This window comes from Myxine glutinosa, chromosome 10, assembly GCF_964187855.1.
Source record: "Myxine glutinosa chromosome 10, kmMyxGlut1.1, whole genome shotgun sequence".
NCBI lineage: Eukaryota > Metazoa > Chordata > Myxini > Myxiniformes > Myxinidae > Myxine > Myxine glutinosa.
The window spans coordinates 86244255-86267920 of NC_136270.1; the positions used below are offsets into that span (position 1 = coordinate 86244255).

The following is a 23666-nucleotide window of genomic DNA, read 5'->3' on the forward strand; positions in this document are numbered from 1 at the left end:
TCAAAGGCGACTCTGTGGAGTTCCGGAAACAGGCAGCAAAATGGATCTTCGTGGTGGACCTTCTGAGTAGATAATTTGGGATTTTTTGTGCAACTGGAGATAAAATATTTTAAAGGGCATGTGTCATGATATGTATCACTTCTAAGTGTCATTTTGATCACATTGGTAAAAAGAAGACTTCTGGTGGAGTTATATTGTACTTTTCTGTTAGAGGAAGCATGATATTTAACTTTGTATTCTCAAAAACTTGCTTGGTAATCCCGGGGTTTCAAATTATATTTTGAAATATTTCAAATATTTCAGCTTTGAAATTTCAGGGGTTTGAAATAAATTATATACGTGCACAGGTGCATATACAGATTAAAAATGCGGTTTTATAAATTAACTTTTATGCAAAATTATAATGCTCTTTCATTGCTCCTCAAATGTTGTGTGTGTGTGTGTGTGTGTGTGTGTTTGTGTGTGTGTTTTTTTGTTTGCGTGTCACAGATAACGGCTTCATCCCAGAGTCACAGCTGGAGGAGATAATGAAAACCTTGGACTTGTTTGCTGACCCTGAATAGTGAGTGTTGATGCACAAATCCTCGTTACTCATAAAGAGGTTGAAGTAGCAGATTATTGTGTTGAAGATCCAAAGGAAGTAATACCTAGCCTATCGCTACTCCGTAGAACGCTGATTCGTTGTAGAGCTGTAAGTCCGAGATAAACCTTTTCCTAAAAAAACAAAATAAACAAGTACGGATACATTCAAAGTACACCGCCCCCATGCCAAATAAATAAATAACATCCTCCACCGCGGCATTGCTGGAGTGCTTTCGACGCCCGGCGATACCGCCGTGCAGCACATAGAGACGGTATTGGGAGGGAGAGGTGTACAATAATTGATTGATTAATTGTATAATTAAAATCAATAAATACTAATCATGAAATAATTTCTTAATCAATTGGCTAATACTGTAACTAAACCACCAATGTTTCATCCGAAGCTGTACAGATATCCAGGCTGGTTGTGTGTATGTACAGATATCCAGACATCACGACCTATTATATAAGTTTATCTCTGAGAGTTGAGATAAGATGACCTCATAATGTGAACTCGTTCAAGGAGCAGTTTGTCAGGGAAGATGGAGAGCCGGTTTAAGCTTGGTTAGACAGGTTTGAGTGCCACATTAACTTGCACAGCATCCGTATCAGTAGCGACATTGCGAGTGCTGATGACCTGGCAGCCCTTGAATTCCTTGATGTGTTGTTTACCATCTGTATTACAGTATTTATATAAGACATGTTTACCATCTGTATTATTATTATTTGTGCTATTACTGATACCACAATAAAGCCTGCATTTGTCCGACTCATGTGCAAGAAAAAATTCCTACCTTTGTCATACAAGGTATTTCTTTGCATATGCACTACATGACCAAAAGTATGTGGACACCAGAACATCGAACATCTCATTCCAAAATCATGGGCATTAATATGGAGTTGGTCTCCCCTTTGCTGCTGTAACGGCCTCCACTCTTCTTGGAAGGCTTTCCACTAGATGTTGGAACATTGCTGCGGGGATTTGCTTCCATTCAGCCACAAGAGCATTAGTGAGGTCGGGCACTGATGTTGGGCGATTAGGCCTGGCTCGCAGTCGCCGTTCAAATTCATCCCAAAGGTGTTCGATGGGGTTGAGGTCAGGGCTCTGTGCAGGTCAGTTAAGTTTTTCCACACCGATCTCGGCAAACCATTTTTGTATGGACCTCGCTTGGTGCACGGGGCCATTGTCATGCTGAAACAGGAAAGGGCCTTCCCCAAACTGTTGACACAAAGTTGGAAGCACACAATCGTCTAGATTCTAAAAGGTCATTGTATGCTGTAACGTTAAGATTTCCCTTCACTGGAACTAAGGGGCCAAGCCCGAACCATGAAAAACAGCCCCAGACAATTATTCCTCCTCCCCCAAACTTCACAGTTGGCACTATGCATTCGGGCAGGTAGTGTTCTCCTGGCATCTGCCAAACCCAGATTCGTCCGTCGGACTGCCAGATGGTGAAGCATGATTCATCATTCCAGAGAACGCGTTTCCACTGCCCCAGAGTCCAATGGCGGCGAGCTTTACACCACTCCAGCCGACGCTTGGCATTACGCATGGTGATCTTAGGCTTGTGTGCGGCTGCTTGGCCATGGAAACCCATTTCATGAAGCTCCCGACGAACAGTTGTTGTGCTGACGTTGCTTCTAGGGGCAGTTTGGAACTCAGTAGTGAGTGTTGCAACTGAGGACGGATGATTCTTCTGCGCTACGCGCTTCAGCACTCGGCGATCCCGTTCTGTGAGCTTGTGTGGCCTACCACTTCGCGACTGAGCTGTTGTTGCTCCGAGACATTTCCACTTCACAATAACAGCACTTACAGTTGACCGGGCCAGCTCTAGCAGGACAGAAATTTGATGAACTTACTTGTTGGAATGGTGGCATCCTATGATGGTGCCACGTTGAATTCACTGAGCTCTTCAGTTCGGCCCATTATACTGCCAATATTTGTCTATGGAGATTGCATGGCTGTGTGCTTAATTATATATACCTATCAGCTATTGGTGTGGCTGAAACAACCAAATCCACTAATTAGAAGGGGTGTCCGTATACTTTTGGTCATTAGTGTATATTTTACCATTGTAGAATAGTAGCACTTTTATGTTCAGTCCCCCCTATTTTGGTAAGCTTTAGTATTAAACTGATTAAATTAAAGTAAATTAAAGCAAATTGTGCAGTTGGACCCGGCATTCGTGGGAGTGGGGTGGGGGGTGGGGGGGGGGCGGGAGGGACCTTCCTGGAAAATGCCACAAATGTCGAATCTGCGAATGTGGGGGCATTGTTTGAATGGTGGGGGATTATTATTTTTTCTACATGGTCTAGGCTCATGGAAGGGCTATGACAGAACAAATCAGGACAAAACATAACAATGGGACAGCAGGAGAAAGGGGAAACACCAACAGCAGGCCAGAGGGAGAAAATAGATGGAGATGGAGCAACAAGGGTCGTAGGTAAGGATGAGGAGTAAGGTAGAACACAAAGGGTGGACAAGATGGATAAATAACGAAATAAATTGAGAGGGGTTGTTGGGGATTGAGAGGGGTTGAGAGTTGGGGTTGTTTGACAGGTGTAGAAAAGATAATTATTTTGGTTGGTAGAAAATACTTGAGAGAGTGGTGAACAGCTTTCTTGAAGAACTGGAGGGAAGAATGAGATTGAAGAGAGTATGGAAGGTGGTTCCACAGGCAGGAAAAAAAAGGAATAAATGAATGGAGGTGAGCAGTGGTTCTGGATTTAGGCAATTTCACTCGGAGGGGGTGCAGCTGGACTGTGTGTGTCCTACGGATGAACAAAGGGAACCTGAGGGGAACAAAGTATGGAGAGGGTGGAGGGTCCACGTTTTGACAAGGTGCCACCAGGTTTAAGAGGAAGGAGACAATTTTGAACGCTCATTCTTGAGATTGGACAGATGTTGTTTTCTGGTTCTCCACAGAGGTAGACACACACTTGTTGCGAGCTTTGTGAAATAATCTGATGTTGTCTTCAGTTGGATTTGCCTGCCAGGAGGAGAAGGCAAATTGTTTTAAAGCGACTGCCTCACCACAGGATTGGTAAGAGTACCAAGAGTGGGATGGTGGGTAAGATAATTGAAGGTGAGATGGGATGAATCTGTGCATAAGAGAGAGCAGGTTTCTGTGGAAGAATTATCAGGCTGAATTAATATCAGCGGCGGTGGATATAGCAGACGAGTCCTGAGATGTAAAAACAAACAAACTGTGAATACATGAAACGCCAATGTAGGAGCAGGTCACATGTTATGAACCGTGAATACATGGGGTCTGCAAATGTTGGGACCGTGAATGTTGAGGTCTGACTGCATAATAGTTAGTATTTGGTTTCATATCCCTTGCATGTAATAACTGCATCAAGCCTGTGACCCAATTGACATCACCAAACTCTTGGTATCTTCCTTTGAGATGCTTTGCCAAGTTTTTACTGCAGCCATTTTCAGTTGTTGTTTGTTTTGGGGGGTTCTGTCTTTAGTCTCCTCTTCCGCAAGTGAAATGCATGCTCCATTGCCTTTAAATCAGGAGATTGACTTGGCCAGTCTAAAACCGTCCACTTTTTCCCCATGATGAACTCCTTTGTTGCGTTGGCAGTGTGTTTTGGGTCATTGTCTTGCTGCATGGAGAAGCGCCACCCAATGAGTTTGGAGGAATTTTCTCCACATTTTCGCCTTTCCATCGCTTTGTTAAAGGTTTATCTTGGTCTCATCTGTCTATAAAACTTTGTTCCAGAACACACTGGCTCACCTCTGTACTTCTTGGCAAATTCTAATCTGGCCTTTCTATTTTTGGTGCTGATGAGAGGTTTGCATCTGCGGTGTAGCCTTTCTAATCCTGTTGTCAAAGTGTTCTGCGAACAGTAGATTGTGATACTTACACCCCTGAACTCTGGAGGTTGTTGGTGATGTCCCTGACAGTTGTTTTCGGGTTTTTCTTCACAGCTCTGATGATTTTTCTGTCATTAACTGCAGTTATCTATTGTTAAGTCAACTTGTGGTTTCTTTCTTTTTCAAGATATTCCAAGTTGTATTTGCTATGCCCAATTTTAGTGCTATGGTTCTAATTGAATTCTTCTGTCCATTCAACTTCCATATTGCTTGTTTTTCTTTCAAACACAGTTCTCTGGTCTTTATGTCTGTTTATGCTTATGAACTCCAAAGGCAGACTCCCAAGGCAAAAGTAAAGGCTAAAACCAAGACTAGACATTCACAGTTCTTTTATGTGTGAACAGTAAATGCACCAAGAAGCACATGAGCATCAAGAAACACCTCGTTAACAAGAAATACCTGTCAGTCATCTGTTCAAATACTTATGCTCACCTAAAATGGGAAGACCTGTCTATAAATAGTGCAATTGTTCGACATATACACATACAAATACCAAGAAATCAATGATGACCTTTTGTACTCTTGCCTCATGTTCATCTTTTGATCTCAAATCCAAATTTCTTGAGTATATAGCAATAATAACAAATTTGACTTCACTGTTACAATACATATGGAGGGTACTGTATGACATGGTGAAATATAGACAGTGAAGACCATTAATTAGTGGTTCCTAATCGTCGGTCCGTGGTCTTTTATAATGACCTTTGCCAGTCCCTGTTGAGTAAAATGGTTAAAGTGGCTGTAATATTTAAGGGGGTCGCACTGGCTTGTGTGAAAGTGGTCTCCTTGACATTCCCCAGCAAGACTCGCTACATTGTTATATGCTCTTCCTTGTTGTACATCACTCCTTTCCTACTCCATCTCCAGGCGCATGACGTCATCGCCGGGTGCCGAAGGGGGCCCGACAATGACTCGCACCGTAAGGGAGTACTCGCTCTTCATCCGCCTTTTCACTCCGTTTGTTTGTTTGTTTTCTTTCTTGTTTGTCCGGGCGATATCTCAGCCATCCTTTGAGCTGGGCAGCTGAAATTTGAGCAAAATAGTGATGAAATGCTTTGGCAAAAACGATATTTTTTGTTTTTTGATTAATCAATTAATTGATTAATTACTTAATTATTGTCGATTTATTAAGTACTTATTTATTTTCTTTCTCATCTGGGCTATATCTCAAGCACCTTTTGAGTTAGGCAGCTGATATTTCTACATGACAGTGACCAAGTGATTTGGCTGCAAATGTTATTTTTATTTATTGATTAATCAATTAATTATTTAATATTTCGATTAATTTTCTAAACGCTACAGATTCGTATGAAACGGTGGTGGTTTAGGTATGCTATTAGCCAATTGATTAAGAAATTAAGCTGGAAGATATGTTATTTATTTATTTGGCATGGGGCGGTGTACTCAATCTCCAGGTGCTTGATCTTCAGTTTGAGAACATAAATTGTACCAATTGAGTGTACCAACTCTACTTGTTGGTTTTATTTTCAAAACTCACTTATACAATAGCTGTAGGTCAAAGGTGAAACATAACAAGCTTTTACCTCTGCCAGAGCCTTGACTCATTGCTTTCTGTGGTTTTAAAATGAGAACTTCTCAGCATTGTTTACTCACTAACCATTATTATTTTTTCTTTTTTTCTTTTGGTAAACCCACGTGGTTTAACTTTCACAGATTTACACATTTCCTCTTCTGCTATTTCAGTGGTACTAATAGTCTTTTTATATGCACTGTCGCAATTCTTTCTCGAACCAACCTACACTTCTTCTAAAGTACCTTATTGATGTTTTTTGTTTCAATTATAGCTTGTTTTGTTTGCACTTGGCCCAAATGTGGTTGCTAAGTTTAGTGCAACTTATTTTGACAAAAGATTGTTTTTATCAGGTTTGAACCTTGATTTAAAAAAAAAAAAAAAACACCTTTAGAAGCCATTTTTCCCCGCAAAGCGGGGTTTGGCCTTTTTCGGGGACCGTGGTTGTTGTTGTTTTTTGGTCCCCTTTTTGAAGCAATGTTTTACGGCCGGATGCCCTTCCTGCCGCCAACCCTTTTTGTAGCCTTTTACGACAAGCAGGGAATTACCAGTGAACTGGTACTCAATTAGCCGACCTCGGAAGGATGACAGGCTGAGTCAACCCCCCTGGCGTTAATTCAGCGATCGACCGGGATTCGAACCCAGGATCCTAGGATCCTAAGCTGGCACCCTAGCCGCTAGCCCAACACCAGTGAACCTTGATTATTGGAGGTAAAATCTGCTCATTGTTAGTTAACTGGATATCAACTGTTGCAGCTTTGGTATCAACAATGCTCAGATAAAACCTTGGGATAAATCTTGGTTTAACTTAATTTAGCAGGACGAAAGGAATTTTTTTTAAATTTAGCTGTAGACTGATGAGGGTAGATGTAACACCAGAGCATTGATAAATATGAAATACAATGTGCAGATTCCTGCTATTTCATTTGCTTTAAACTTTTTTTTCTCACCGCTTCCTTATTTGACTACCGGATTGTTCAAAATGCTTATAATGTGAAAAGTTGCTCAACCCTCTGAACACAGAGTCTGGAATGGAACTTTATGTGAGATATGAGAACAGTGGGATTAAGTGTCGGGAGAACCCAGAATTTGGTGAGCCTATATGACTGATAAACTCAAGCGCTGGGGGAAGGAAGTAAATGTCAGTGTATTTCAGGAACGACGACTGTTATTTGTTCCCACAGTGTGAACCTGATGAAGAGTCGCTTGGATCCCGAAAACCTTGGATTGATCCTCCTCGGTCCATTCATTACCGAGTTCTTTGCCGAAGAGGTGAGGTAGTGAATCCTCTTGATGCCATACGCTTCTCACATGATAGGTTTCATCACCTCATTTATTCATAAAGAGGACAAGGAACCAGAGACAATCTTTTTTTAATTTTATGGACAAATTCTGTGAGCAGGGTTGTTTCTGGTATGTGATGTTTTATGACTGTAATGTGCTTCCTATGCACACACCAGATATGGTTTTGCACCAAAAGGAACCATCCTGCCCTTCACTCTTTTGGCATTCCCAAAGAAAGATGCATGGCACCTCGCTTCTGGGAATTCCCATGTTTAATGGCAAGTGATAGATAATGTGGAGATGGTGGGATATGCAGGGTGTTGCATCAATTCATCTAATCAAATGAATCAATTGATGGCATCCCCCCTGGTTGCACATTAAGCTGGGGATCAGTCTGCTTGCGTTATCTGGGGACTGTTAAACTATCTCATGGTGTCTTGAGACAAAGAGTGAGGCCATTGCATCCTGATACTCTGGTGAAATGCTAAATTCCTGCACTGACTACCGGTGGGAAGAGTAATGGCAAGCCACCCAGTGTATTCTTTGCGTGGTGTCTACTTCAGGTTTGTCAGCACATTGGAAAGAGTGTGACCTTGAACAGCGGATACACCACGTGTTGTCTCAAAGTGGTGTAGCCGTCACACTCCCCTACAATATAATGTTCCACAATTTTTGTCTGTAGTGTCAATATGTTCAATATGTTATCTTTCATGTAGCATTGTGCTCAATCCCCCCTTTATAATCTTTAATCTCCAAAATATATAATATTGTTCAAATTAATTCATTCATCTCATGTCATCACAGCTTACCTGCAATGGGTGAACAAACTTATGAGTACTTACTGTACTATGATTATGGGGGCTTCTGGGACAAATTACTTCTGAGAGACTTTTTTCTTTTTTTCTATACTTCGTGGAGGCTCATATAAGAGCTAGTACAAGTACACTGAATGGATCAGGATGCAACAGGATAAAAAGAGACAGCAGAGGGGGAAACACCAAAAGCAGAACCAAAGGCCACGACAGAGGGAGGCGGACAAACACTGGGTATGGGGAGGAATTGGGTGGACAAAGTGGATACAAAAGGAAAAACTGGGGAGGGAAAACTGGAAATTTGGAAGGAGGGCTTGGTGTGCGGTGAAGGGGGTGTGGGTTAACAAGGGTGGGAAGGATCAGGGACGATTTGAGATGCTGGTGAATAATGAATAGCTGTCTTGACCTGGAGGGAAGAATGACATTGAAGAGGATGTGGAAGTTGGTTCTACAGGTGGGGGGAAAAAAGTGGAGCAAATTAGTAGAGGTGAGCAGTGATCCTGGATTTGGGTAATTTCACCAAAAGGGGATTGATAGTGGGCCAAGTGTGTCCTGCAGAAACCTGGGTGGAGAGGGCTAGGGTTAGAGTGGGCAGAGCATGGAAACAGAAGAGGATGCAAGACCAGAAAAGAGGTGGTAGAAGAGAAAGAGACCACCGACCTATCTGCGATGGCTAAGTGATAGGCCCATAGACTCGGCTTCATCACGGGAGATTCCAATAATCTTAAAGGCTTTGGTTTCTTTGGCATCAAGCTGAGGATGAAGGCCTAGTAGGTGGATAGGAGTTCAGGTGTGCCAACGAAGGACTTTGTATGATGAAGGATGCCCAATTGGCAGCTGGCTTTGGAGGCCAACTTTGAAATGTGGTTTGCCCAAGAAAGATCATGGCTAATAGTGTTACCCAGGAGTTTGAATGACTGAACCTTCTCAAGAGGATTGTTTGAAGGGGAACCCAAACGCAATTTCTTTTTTTCTGAAAACCATTTAAAATCATTAATCATGGTATAATTTGAACAAAAGTCTTTTTTTAAATGTCTTTGCCAATCACAAAGTGTCAAAAAAAGCCTAAAGTGTAAATTTTTGATTTTGCCAGTGACATCACACTATGAACTCACCTTGAACCAAATGGCGGCTGTACATAGAGAATCGTGTATATCGAGCTCAGATTCCAATAATGATTCCACCGTCATTAGCAACTGAAGGTTCTCAGTATGTTGAAACTGATCAGTGGGATTTTGAAGATACTATTGGAGACAAGATTATGGATGGAAACACTTTTGGGGGAATTGTGGCACTGCATCGTTTTGAGGCTTGTGTGAGCAATTCAGCTGAACATGGTGTCAGTGAAGATGGCATTGTTAGCAGTACAGATGAAAACGTCGGTCACATGCTCACAACAGATTGGTAGGTTTTGTTTTTCCATTCAAATGACGCTATATCACGGATTTTGTCTTAATTGATAAATCGGTTATATTACTCCAGAAGAAATACGGCATGACACAGCACGGACACAGCATGGACACCGCCCAGGTACACTCGGACACCGCCGACAAAATGGGCGACAAATGTTTTGTCCCACCATAGCAGGCTGACCCGGTGTCCTGTATGTAACAGGATCGTCCTGTATCATACTTTCTCTGAATGTCATTTGTGGCTGTGGTCGTGCTGTGTCATGCCCGTGCTGTGTCGTGTCAATGTTCTGCCCCAGTGAAGGGTGAAGGATGGGGAGCTGGTGAGGTGAGATTGGTCGCCGGCAGGCCAACACAGGGTTTTGATTCACCACTCAAATCACCCGTGTACATGTACTGGTAGCTCGGTAGAGATGGTGTTACAGTTTCAAGCGACGGTTGTTTTCTTTCGCTTCATTGTGAGGGCCATAGATGACTCTTCCATTTCTCCAACAACCTCATCTCAGATCAATTGTGGCGGATAACCACAAGATCTAGCCATCTCTGTTGTTTCATAACAGTGCTCTGTAAAATGTTCTGAACACAAAAGCGAACATTTTGTATGCCCGATCCACACTCGGGTATTTCGGAAAAACATCGTCCAATTTCTGGCAACCCTCAGATCTTTTGGCCATTGGTGTAGCATGAAACCATCTCTGCTTGTACAGAAAATACAGAATCACTGCTCACCACCACTCATTCGTTCCTCTTTTTTTCCTTGCTGTAGAACCAACTTACACATTCTCTTCAAACTCATTCCTCCCTCCAGGTTTACAAAACAGCTGTTCAGCACCATTCCAGATGATAAATATTATCCAAAACCATGATATTTCCTACCTGAGATCCAAAATCCAATGTTTGTTTCTGTATCCATGCTGTCCATCCACCCCCTGCATCTTCCCCTATTTTTTTTTAAATTCCCCTCAGGCCTGCTGTTGGCATTCCCACTCCAACCCCCTCCTCTCTTTCTGCTGTTCCTTTTGGTCCTGTTGCGTCCTAATCCCTTCTGTGTTTAGCTCTTCCATGATCCTTGGCTTTGTGTACAAAAAGTACCATATATTGGCAATCATTTCTAGTTTAACTGGTGATAGTCCCTCAGCATTAAAGGACGGGATTGTCATCCTGGGTCCTGATAAGCACCTCCTGTCCATTTTTCACTCTTAGATATCAGTGGTTGAGACATTTCAGTGCAATCTCAGGATCTTCTCTCAAAAGGTGGTGATTATTGGTATTATATGCCTTGTTCAAATGCTGTGCTTTGCTCATGTAGTTAGTTATTATATTCGAATTTCTTTTGGTGGTCCAGAAAAAATAATTGCAACTGAGTGCCGCAGGATCGTCTTTGACATCTTCTATGCCACTGTGTTAGATAAGTATTCCACTTCCCAGGCTGCGTTGGATTCATCATACAGGTGAATGCTTCACTTCAACAATAATGTTTATCTTGCAGGCGAAAGCTCTCTGCTGTGATACATTCAGGATAAAACGTAATGCCTGGTTTCCAGGCCTGGAATGCAGAAAAGAATTCCGTTGTGTTAACCTTCTGTGTCTGTTTAGTGGTAATGTGGAAGCAATTTGTGTAGAAAGGTGAAACGTGCAATGAACGTTGCCCCTTCCTCATTCTTCTTCTTTTAGTTTGGCAAGTTTTGTTATCGACCCTTGTATTAGGTACACTAGCAACGGTACCCGCCCCCCGGGCTGGGCTTCAATTGGGAAGCCCAAATGAAAAGGCAAAACATCAGAAATTGAAGGTTTTTCTTTTATTTTAAACGATTCATATAAACATCCGTTAAATCATATCACACGCAAATCATCAAAATCTAAACAGTATTTGTAGAATTTCAATAAAAGCCACATCACTGTTCATGTCGGTAAATATAATTCCATCGTGTTTGGAAAAATTGGAAATTGGAAAAATTGGAAAAACAATATGGCCTATTTTACTCCTGGGGGTCCCAGGATTACCCAAAATTTCGTTGCGATCGGTTCAGTCGTTTTTGCGGTACCTGGGAACGGACAAACAGACGGACGGACATTTGGTGAATTATAGTAAGGTGTGTTATTGTTATTTTCTTATTGTTATTATTGTTATTATTGTTATTGTTATTATTATTAACTTATTGTTATTAATAACATCAAAAATTATCAAAATTGTTTGTTATTAATAACAAACTTATTGTTATTGTAAAACATTGCTTCAAATAGGGGACCGAAAAAACAACAACAACCACGGTTCCCGAAAAAGGCCAACCCCCGCTTTGCGGGGAAAAATGGCCTCTAAAGGTGGTTTATTTATAGTAAGGTGTGTGTGTGTGCGGTCGTGTGTTGGTGTTTTTCTTTCTGTGCTAATCATTGCAGGATTGGGTGAAAGGTCTTCACGAACAATGTCCATTTTGCACCATTGCAAAGACCATGTCGGGGTGATTGCTGCCTTATGAGCACTTAGCTCGAATCGTACGTTCAACTTCCATATTTTGCGTTCATTTGTCTGTTGTCTATCAATAGTCCTTGAAATTGATGCGAACAAGACCGATGGTCTAACAACGGCTTAGCCGGGCTTGTTTGATACTTTAGTTGAAGAGGATAGTATGACCTGGGTGGGGATACCAGTTAGCAATTAGCAAATAATGTTCGTATTAAATTTTTTGACTTCAGGCATGGACAGCCAGTTCGTGAATGGCTTGGGGAAAAAATGGCGGATGGCCAACGATGAAACAATTAATAAATTCCACATTCCTGTGCCACCTTCAGTCCAACGTCAGGCATTGACAGCAGGTTCGTGAAGGACTTGGACAAAAAACGTACCCAGTCTGAATGTTGCTGTATCCAGTCAACGGCGAATCAGCAAATGGGGAATCTGTGAATGTCACGAATGGAAACCCTTATATCATTTCCTCATTCTGCTTTAAACTCAATATCTCTATTATTATTCCAAACAGCATCATTCATCATTCCAATCACAAATTAATACTATGGTATTAATATTTAATATATCAAAATATATTGTTGAATCACGATTGTGGTGAGATATTATCAAACCAATGAACCATCATCATCTGTTCACTTCCGAATTCGAGAGCAAGGTCCGTATCGATCACATTTCAAAATCACAATTGTATTGAGGAATTGCTGAAACCTCCTACCTACCTTATGATACCCGCTGGGACCCCAAAACGTTCCACAGAAGGTTATTATATTTCCTTTTAGTAAAATATGCAACTGTAATGGTTACTAAACCCTGACGTGTGACCAGATCATCAGCTCTGATTGGTAGATATTTGTGAGGGACATACATGCGGACAGACAAATGCTGTTCCAGACGACATTGCCCTATGGGCTCTGCTGTAAAAATAGTACCAACAATATCCTGTGACAAAGCCATTTGTTCTTAAAAAAAATCACCTGGCTACTTCCTCTACCAAAGGTGGGCGGAGGTTATGTTTTCCCTCCTGTCTGTTTGTTTGTTTGTCTGTGAGCGGGATATCTCAAAAAGCTGTGGACGGATTCTGACAAAATTTAGTGGATGCATTGGGTGTGTGATAACGACGAATTGATTCGATTTTGGTGAAGATCTGGATCCAGATCCAGATACGGAAATTTTTTAAGCGATTCTTCACCATTGAGTTTTGGGGCCAATAACAATATATAACGTGATATTTCAAAAAATTGTGGACGAGTTATGACAAAACTAGGTTGATTTGCCTCTAGGTAACAAGAACAAGCCGATTAGATTTTGGAGGTCCGGATGCAGATCTGGCATATCAGTGGGATCCAAAACGTAAACTGTTCAGCCTGGCGGAGTTACAGTATGTGCTCTACCGAGTGCCATTCTAGTTATTATTGTGCTAAGATTGTATTTTGTTTTGTGACAAGATAATTTGGGCCTGTTAATGTTTTGTAATTTGTTCATTTTTTCGCAATTTAGTTTTATTGCCGTCAACTTCCGTTTAGTGCGGTATTGTATTGACAAATTAGATTTTGTCTTGACTTTTGAGTTTTGGCAAACGATCCACCTGAGAATTTATTTTGTCAGGTATTGATGAAAACTAACTCTCAGCATAAGCTGATTGGTTAAATCTGCTCTTTGTGATTTTGAGCAATTCTGAATACAGCTTGTTCAAACTCGATTCTGATTCTGATGTGCCATACTCTGTTACAGAGCATCAGTGCTGCGGAAACAGTTTCAAACCAATAGCAAACCACCCAGTAGCATTAGTTAGGGCAGGAATTTGGAATTTGTTTAGTGTGACAGCGATAGCTCGCCTACTCTTCGCAAAGGACACCATGGGATATTTAATGTCCACCAACTAACATGTATCCAAGGGAAGACACACACATTGATGAATCACCTTGTCTGTGAAACACAGAGATGACAGCTTATACCTGGGTTGGGATTCAAATCCAGGCTAGACAGCTTTGAGGTGGGTGCCACACACCTTCTCTTTAGGCCATCCTGCCAGTTGTGGTTAATTCTTAAGAACGTCTTTTCTCTCTCCCACCATTATCACTAAGTCAATGCCAATGTGGACCAGTCAGTGGACAATATGCATGGACTTAAGAGTAAGGTGTTGTGCTGCTTCGGAAGCTTTACACATGATGCAAATGTACTTTGCCCTGTTTATTCATGTTGATTTGAATTCTCTTGCACTTTTGAGAGAGGCTTACATTCATGGAAAAGTCGCTCATTTCAATTTTACTGGTACATACAGACTTGGCATTTAATATGGAATATTTTTTTTGTGGGGGTGAACTTACTTTTCAAGATGTCTTAGAACCAAAAGTTCATTGGAATTATGTTGAAATTATTCTAGATTTTGTTAATGTGACCTTTAAAAGAAACAAAAACCACATTTGACATTTCGAAACAAATAAATTGATCCTTGAAAGTGATGTAAACTGATATTGAACTCAATTCATGGACAGTACTGTGTTAAACTTCTGTACGTTTTCCAGAAGTATCTCTTTATTTTGCACATTAGCCAAAAATTTTTTTAACAAAAACAAAAGTTAAATTACGACTGGGATTACGGACAGTAAAATTACAGTTCAGTACTTCGTGTAACCCCCACGAGCATTCAGGAGAGCACGTACACGTTGAGGCGTGCTGTTCACGAGATTTGCCAAGGTTTGAACAGGAATCGCTTGCCATGCAGTGACAATAGCCTGCTGCAATTCACGCACAGAGGTCGGCTGCTGGTCCAAGTGGTCGATTTGACGTGTTAATTCTGCCCACAAGTTCTCTATTGGATTCATATCCGGGGACATGGCAGGCCACTCCATGTTCTCTACACCACGGTCAGCAAGAAAGTGTTGGATCATGCGAGCACGATGAGGCCGTGCATTGTCATCTTGGAAGACAAAGTTTCCTCGAAAGGCTGCACGAGCAAATGGAAGCAATGTTTCTTCCAGAATGGCCCTGTACTTTAACTGGTTCAGGTTTCCATTCAGAACAACCAGGTCAGTTTTGCCCCCTGCATGAAAAGCAGCCCAAACGGTCATCCCACCACCTCCAGCTTGGACTCTTGGCACTATACAATCTTTGTTGTAGGCTTCATGCACTTGTCTGCGCACTCGGACGCGGCCATCTTGACGATAGACCAGAAATCTAGACTCGTCACTGAAGATCACGTGATTCCAGTGTCCTGGCTGTCATTGACGGTGCTCTCTGGCCCACTGCAATCGGCGCTGGCGGTGTTGTCTGGTCAGGCGTGGCTTTCTCAGGGGACGCCTGGCACGATAGCCTGCTTGAACCAGTCGTTGGTTGACTAGCCTTCTGGATACAGGCACATTTGTCAGTTGCTGCCACTCAGCCCTAAGCCGATTAGCTGACTTGGTATGGCCAGTGCGGACTAACCGGTGCAGCTGGCGATCATCCCTCCTTGTGGTTCTGCGGGACGTCCTGGCCTCGGTATTGGAGTAGGGACACCCCTCTGAGAATTTCGTTTCAGGATCTTTGACACCTGACCTTGAGTGATGTCATACTGCCGAGCAATAGCACGCTGTTTCATGCCGTAATTTCGTAAAGCCACCACTCCATGACAAACAGCATTGTCGAGTTGACGGACCATCTCCAGAGGAAGCGGCAATAACTTTTGGAGACGTGCAGCAGTTGTTTTCCACTAATACAGAACGCTACAACCCTTGTGTACCCGACTGTGAAGCCAATCATCAAATGCACCTGTCCGTACATTTTGCCACGCCACCTGTGATATAATCCTGTTGTTGACTTCTTGCTGCGACAGACAATCAGTGACATGGTTCTTTTAACAAATAAATCACCAAAGTGTAAAAGAAACTCACCAGATTGATATACTGAGGTAAGAAAGTAAACCCAAGTCAAGAAAAAAAGGAAAAAAATCCATATTAAATGCCAAGTCTGTAGTATGAAGTGTCTGCGTATCTGCCTAAATTGCCATTCGTGATGATCGGGGTTTTTCATCTAGTTGTAAGACGTGGCATTTTGCGGTTACCTTTGTTGCATTAATGTCATGATGATGGCTCACGGTTTTGCATTGTTGTGCACAGTTATTTCGAGGGGCCTGTCTTGCCCCAAACAATACGGTTTTTGGCCTTGCATTGCAATTTTTGTGCATTTTAAGGAGCTCTCGCCTTTGTACGTGCATGTATTTGTATGCTCCACCGTCTTTGTGCATGCATATCATCACACGGGCATTGCAAAGCACTTCCACCTGGTCGGGTGTGATTTTAAACACTTCCTGCCGAGTTTTGCTGGCACTTGTTGACCAATAAATAATAGCTTAAACCCTTTTTTGTTTTTGTAAAATTAACATCTATCCGCTGCCGTTTCATTTGTCTCACCGTCTTTCTTGTTTGCCTTCGTAATACTACGCCCATAATGTCTCGATCTTTTATATTCTTTGTTTTTTCCGTTTTATCCTTCCATTTCCTCCCCATTTTTCTTTTCCTATGTATTTTAAAGTTCATGTGAAATCTTCGGCAAAAATTACACGACGAAGAATGGTGTCACAAGACAGAGGAGAAACGATAACAGATCTGGGAATTTCCCATTTGCAACTAGTCCTACAATGTCCACAACAACCCATCTAAGGATAAGGAGTTCTATGTACTTTCGAGTTTGTTTATTTGTTTGTTACAGTTTCTAATTGGTGTGTTGCCATGGCTTCTGAAATTTTGGTCAAATAGAGACTTCTTGTGGTTTTGAAACTTGCAACGTCATATCCTACTTTTATGCATTGCCATTAATCGCATGCGGAAGTTGTTTTTTCTGTTATTTGGCAAATTGGTATTTTGCACATTAGTTTCATATTTCATGCATTCGAAGCAATTTGCTTAATGATTGACACTGTCATTGTAATGAAAACTTGGTGGATGAGTTGGTTAAGTGACACGGACAAGCCGATTAGATTTTGGTTCAGGTCCGAATCCAGATCCGGCCTATCGGTGGGATACAAAACAAGCTGTTCAGCCTGGCGGAGGTGTGCGCTCTACCAATTGCTGTTCTAGTTTGAGATGCATTTACTGTTCCATTAACTTAATGACTTTTCCTTGACCAAAATATTTCCAAATCACAAAAAAACTAAAGTTTAATACTTGTGTGATTATTGATTCATTGATACAAACATGCAAGGTGTGAAGATAAAAGTTTTGCTTTGTGCCTACTGCCTACCGTCGTGATGTCATGATGTCAGATCGGTACCTACGTGTGGTGATGAAGGCCATGTTTATTCTTCCCTCAGGAGAACAACATTCCAGAATCCTTTTCTGTTTTTCACTACAATGGTCTCCGCTATTCCTGTCCAAATGAGAAGGTGGGTCTGTAATCCCAAATGTTAATTTGGCTAAATTTACTTTATTTGCACGTGCCATAGTAAATGGTTCCAGACTCCTGTTGATAAAAAAAAGCTGTAGCACACTTAAACAGGTGTGAAGCTAATTCCACTACATGAGCTTCTTGAGGACTAATGTACCTTTAAAACTAACAGCTGCATCAATCATCTCTTCTCCCTCCACTACATACATGTGTTGTAGATTTCGCAGCATCTTTGGGTTAGGGTTGTTGCATTTCATTTCATTTCATGTTGTTGTTGTTGCATGTTGCATCATGTTGCATATGTTGTTGTTGTTGCAAGAGGGAGCATTTCGCAACATCTTCCCCCCCCCCCCCCCCCCCCTGGTGTTGGGCTAGCGGCTAGGGTGCCGGCTTAGGATCCTAGGATCCTGGGTTCGAATCCCGGTCAATCGCTGAATTAACGCCAGGGGGGTTGACTCAGCCTGTCATCCTTCCGAGGTCGGCAAATTGAGTACCAGTTCACTGGTAATTCCCTGCTTGTCGTAAAAGGCTACAAAAAGGGTTGGCGGCAGGAAGGGCATCCGGCCGTAAAACATTGCTTCAAAAAGGGGACCAAAAAACAACAACAACCACAGTTCCCGAAAAAGGCCAACCCCCGCTTGCGGGGAAAAATGGCCTCTAAAAGGTGTTTTGTTTTTTTTGGGGGGGGGGGGGGGGTTTTCAAGCAGTATTGATGAATTGGGAAAGAGCAATATGCTGGGCACCTGACGGGGAGAGAGTGGTTGGACGGGCAGGAGAGACCTGACGACGTACCGTCGAGAAGGAAATTAAAGGGATGAAGGTCACGTGAAAAAAAAAAAAAACGGAACGTGGCCCAAAGACCGACACGAGTTACAAAGTTCAAAAGAAGCTCCATATGCCAGGCGGCATGATTGGATAATAAGTGATGGATGAAATGGGCCAATGAAATAGCACAGCTCTAAAAAGTGACAAAGGACAACTTTGATCTAAAATGAACGTACAATCGACTTAAGGTTTGTGCTTAAGAAAACACATTGCAATGACATTTGCTGAAAAGGTCTCACCTGAAAGAAGTGCTACTCTCCCCAGCCCTCTGTCCCTCTGTCTGTCGTGCCTGCTTGAGGATTACTATCGTCATTCCTAAGAATTCCATGATTAAATGTCATGAAAGACATAACAAGGACCCATCAACAGATTCGTATTTTCAAGATCACAAGAAATCGTTTTTGATAATACATACAAATGTCCCTTTAACCATGCAAACGCATTTTCACCCACATTCTCGCATAGGTAATCCAATGGTGACAGTTTCTCTCAACATCAGGCATCGTCACTGCTAATACATGGACTCGCAATGCTGTGCTTTAGAAATGATGCACAGTGTCACTGACCATACATGGTTTCACAACATTTGCACATGTGTCCACCTTTGTTTGAGAGAAGATTGTTCTAGCCGCAGTCATCATAAAGCTATGAGTTTGATAAAACCAGTTCATTGAGCACAGGTCCTGGGCACGCTTCTTCTTCTTTTTCTTTTTCTTTTCTTTTTCTTCTTCTTCTTCTTTCGTATGCAGCATATGGCTGTGAGTAGCATATTTGGCTGATGGGTGCGGCTGTACCGAGCATCCTATTTTCATGTTGAAAAGCTCGTATCTCTGGTCAACAAGTCCTCGTAGTACGCATGAAGTGCCCCACCTTGCAGTTTAAAAAAAAAATCTCGGAGTGCTCTTCATTTGCCATTATAATTGGGATGTGAATCCCATCTGCTTCAACCATTCCTTGCTTGACAGTATCATCCTATCATCCTACAGCATGGTGAGGAACCAGGGCTGAGGCTTCCTCAAAATTACATCACAGCAGTTGATCGTTACCCCCATAGAGTCAAAGGTCCGATAGTCGACATCCATTGACAATCTCTCCAATGGGCTACTGGATTGTCCAGCATAGATGGGTGTGGTAGTTCGGCTTGTTTTTCAAGATTGATCACTTTCGCATCGGCTTCAGCACATGTTGTGGGGTTGGGCCCATAACGTATATTTGTAAACTATGCCAAGCAGCCAGTAGTAAACAATCAATAGTGTTGTCTTTTATTCTGTTTACTATGATGCGTCATCTGGAAAGGTTAATGTATATTTACACGGCATGTGCGTTCGTCACTCTAGAATATTTTGATGCAAATGATAACGCTCTCGCTCTTTAGACGCCATTTTTATCTCAACTGGACTCTAGTCCGGTGAGCTCATGCGATCGCTTGAACCAAACACACGATTTTTATGAAACTTGGCCACAAGCTGCGTATCTGATGCCTATCGAAGGTGTATTGACCACATCAAAATCTGCGCTCATTGAAAGGGTTTATGGGGGGGGGGGTGGTTTAACCCCCCAAAATAGGTATTTGCTCTCTTCTCGGAAACTACATACACGATTTTGATGAAACTTGGCCACAAGCTGCCTATCTGATGCCTAAACAAGGTGTATTGACTGCATCAAAATCTGTGGTCATTAAGGGGGGTTACGGGGGAGTGGGGGTGTTTTTGTTTTGTGAAATATGTGAAATGCAAATTTTGTGAAATGCAAATTTACTTCGTTCCACACTCCAAATGTATTCTGGAAAAATTCAGACAATAGCATTTTGTATTAAAGTGACAACTCATGTACAATACACAGTAGTCTTTGCAAATGCAATACAAACCCTCACTGTGAAAATGTTAGCAATCATTTTGTAGGAAATATCACATGCTAAAATGGAATTCTCCCAAATATTCGCTTCCCATCCCCCTCCCCCAACCCCCCACATTCATCCCCACACAATCTCGTAATGTAATGAAAAAGTCCTACAATTATGTTGCTTGTGGTTTGGTTAATTAACCCTACATGAACAGACTGATGCAGCACAGTGAGGAAGAAGAAGCTGTGTTCCACTGAACGCTCAGGCAGAGTTACATTAATTTATGCCAACACGTTGTATGGTTCAACGTGCCCCCGATATGTTTTTAAATAGTTCTGGAATGGAAAAGATTGAAAACTGAATTGAATGCCATTCTTCTCTCTTACCAAATAACAAAGGAACCATTTCTTTCTTTCTTTTCTGATTTTAAGTTAATGTACCAACTTTGACAAGCATACTATTGATAAAATGAATAAATAATAAAATCACACTTTAGTTTAGACACCTACATTTTCTACGGTGTCGCACTGTAGTTTTTTTTTTACGCCTCCACCAACTAAGTCGCCAGAGGCTTTATGTTTTCGGGTTGTCCATCCGGCTGTCCATCCATCCGTCTGTGATAGGTTTTCGTCAACGTTATAACTTAAGAACGGTTAAAGAGAACCAAATCAAACTTGGTACAAGTGTGTATAATGATGTGAATATAAACAGGCAAAGAGTACGTGGACGAAGTGAATAGGGTAAGCGAACCAGCAGGCAGGCTTCTATGGAGGGCAGTTGGGGAGAACAGTGGGTTGTGGAGCACAGACAAGAAGAGACAATCCCCAAGAGAGAAACTCCAAAGAAGAGGGAGCAAGTCTGACGGGGCTGGCTCACAGTCTCGACTCCCAAGGGACCCATCCTCCCAAGCGAACCAGATCATTTAACTAGGTTCTCACTCCAAATGACTCGACTCCCCCTCTCCTGCCCCTGTGGGTGGTACCTTTTCTCACCTTCCCTGTGACCGCACGCAAATGCATGCTTTGCTCACTGTCCGGGACTGGCCAATGACAGAACGACCCTTGGGGTTACTTCATGTCAGCACGGTCGTGGTGTCATCCCCAGCATCATCACAGTCCAAGGTGGAGGCGGGGGTGGATTTCATCTGCCCCTACTGGATAGAAAGAATCCCACTGCTCCGGAGGTCTCTTTCCCAGGCTAAGCTGAGAATTTGATGTTATTAAAAAATTATCCGGATTTACGAACAGTCAACCCGAGTTAAATGATGCTCCAATGCTTTAAAAATGAGAACGAACTGCTGTTCATTTAACAATGTGTTAGGGTGCCGGCTTGGGATCCTATGATCCTGGGTTCGTATCCCGGTCGATCGCTGAATTAACGCCAGGTGGGTTGACTCAGCCCGTCATCCTTCCGAGGTTGGCAAATTGAGTGCCAGTTCACTGGTATTTCCGTGTGTGTTGCAAGAGGCGACCAACAGGGTTGGCGGCAGGAAGGGCATCCGGCCGTAAAACATTGCTTCAAAAAGGGGACCACGGTGCCCAAAAAAGGCCAACTCCTGCTCTGCGGGGAAAAATGGCCTCTAAAGGTGGTTCCACTGGATAGAAACATCCAAAAAAAAACATGCCCTTTCTTCTTAGCTCACCTAGCGCTTCGCCCTGCTTACAGAGATAACGAAAACTACCTATACTTTCCTGCCTAATGTTAATGTCAACACTGCTCTTCTCATGACAGACATAATAAATAACAAGACAAATTCACTCCAGCAAATCCCTGTTACAGAAGACCGTTCGAAGCTACTTGAGCACATGGTTCATGATAGTTATCATCTATCTAATACGTACCCCTTCCACCGTAACAATATGTTCCAGGGTGGATCTACTTGTAGGAACCTGGGGGTGAAAATGGCCTTTGCCATATGTATCGGATAAATTTTCCACTCTGGTGGTTCTGTAAATCGATCAGCAATTTCAGTATCTTATGCCTAACGCTTGGTTACCTCAAGCTTCATTTTGTAACACACGACCTTGCTGTGCTCAACAGGTTCGATACACCGAGGGCACGGCCATCGTTAGAGGTTTCCAAGAGCCCTCGCTGGCCACCGACGATGCTCCATGCAAAAGCTGCTTACAGACCAAGTGGCCGGCCATCGAGGTGCTGTGGACCACGGAGCGCCCGCCGTCGCTCAATTGAGAGTCGGGGTTCACGGGGCCGTGTCGAGGGCCAGGAGCCAGAGCCATGTTGCACGTGCCTACCTCAACAGAACACGCCAACGCAGCCTGCGCAGGACCACCGGATGCCATAGCTCCATCACTTACTCCCCCTCATGTTCACCACATGCATACATGTTGTTACCTGTGGGCACAATGTAATTTAATTAATAAACATATTTTAAGCATGTGTAAAAAGTGATGTTCATAAATATTGCTAAGTTATACTTGTGAATTTTCTTTTGCCGAACATCAAAAATCTATCAAAAAAAAAAAAAAAAACCTTTTTAGTTGCTTTTGCTGCTTTGCCCTGTTGGGGTGTGCACTGTATGTAGCACCTGGTACAGTCCAGTAAAACATGTATTATCCAGCCACTTTTGCTTGGTGTAATGTGGAGACTATATAAGCTAGATTCGACTGTTTGTTTTGAGTTGGGCCTTAGACAGGATATGAATGTAGCTGTTCTAAAACTGGAAGTGTTTAAGGTAGGTCAACGGGAGGAAGTTGTAGACAAGGAGGGAATATGGGTCAGTCATCCCACTGCCAATTTTCCCATTTCTTATAGTTATTTTTCCTGTTATTCCGATTGAAATTGACTTTATTCCTTTCATACTTTATTTTTTGCCAATTTAAATGTCGTCAAACGGTTTAAAAAACAACCCCGACACCTTTCATCTAATGAACAATAAACACTTTGTATTGCGAGCTATTCAGAAGTGTCTAAATGTGTGTCATGTCTACTCTAAAATCCGGCCCTTCTAAACATTTAGAGCCGCCATATGACAGTCGCCGGACAAGTGACAACTATACTTCCAATAGTAAATGCGGTTAAACTATTGATTTTATCAACAAACTAAGCTGCTCATACAACTGTAAATTGCTATTGTTTAGGATGCCCAGACACATCTGATATGTATGTTGGCTTCTTTTTTTTGTAAATAAAAGATGACAATTGAAATGGGCGAGCTGTGTGTTGGAAAGATTTAGATGTGTGGGTTCACTGCCGATGTTTTCAGTTGTTTTTATTTCTGCACTTTTTTGTAAGATTCTTTTTCTTTACAGGGTTGGAGTTTATGGAAGAGCGAGGTGAGTGTGAACTGAGAGTGGATTGGGCGACAATTAGACACAATAAACAAGAGAATGGATGAACATGGGAATAGGAGAGAGAGGAAGGAAGGAAGCACCAAGTATGGTAAGAGGATTGCACTCATCAGGGTCAATCGGGGTAAAGGAAAATGGTGAGTAAGATAGGGGTAGGTATGAGATGGTGGTGTGCTGCCTGCTTGAAGCTCTGGAGGGAAGAGTGGGTAGGACAGAATAGCCTCTAGGGGGGGGGGGGGGGGGCAATTTCACAGACATAAAAAAATGAGGTCAGAATATAACAGTTGTCAGCCTGGATTTTTAAAGTTTGAATGGGATGGGTTTACCGCAAGGACTCGTGTGCATCCTGGAGTTG

General features: G+C 42.3%; 1 protein-coding gene across 2 annotated transcripts in view; it reads left to right on the plus strand.

Annotated features, from left to right (window-relative positions):
* MINDY3 (MINDY lysine 48 deubiquitinase 3) overlaps nt 1–23172 on the plus strand; it is a 140417-nt gene extending 117245 nt beyond the window's left edge. For both annotated transcript variants that reach the window (XM_068126614.2, XM_078785838.1), the window contains 4 exons: nt 490–562; nt 7184–7271; nt 17262–17333; nt 22044–23172. In XM_068126614.2, coding sequence (XP_067982715.1) covers nt 490–562; nt 7184–7271; nt 17262–17333; nt 22044–22193 — 383 coding nt within the window. In that variant the 3' untranslated portion in view covers nt 22194–23172. The remainder of the gene's footprint in view (nt 1–489; nt 563–7183; nt 7272–17261; nt 17334–22043) is intronic.
* The last annotated feature ends 494 nt before the right edge of the window (nt 23173–23666 follow it).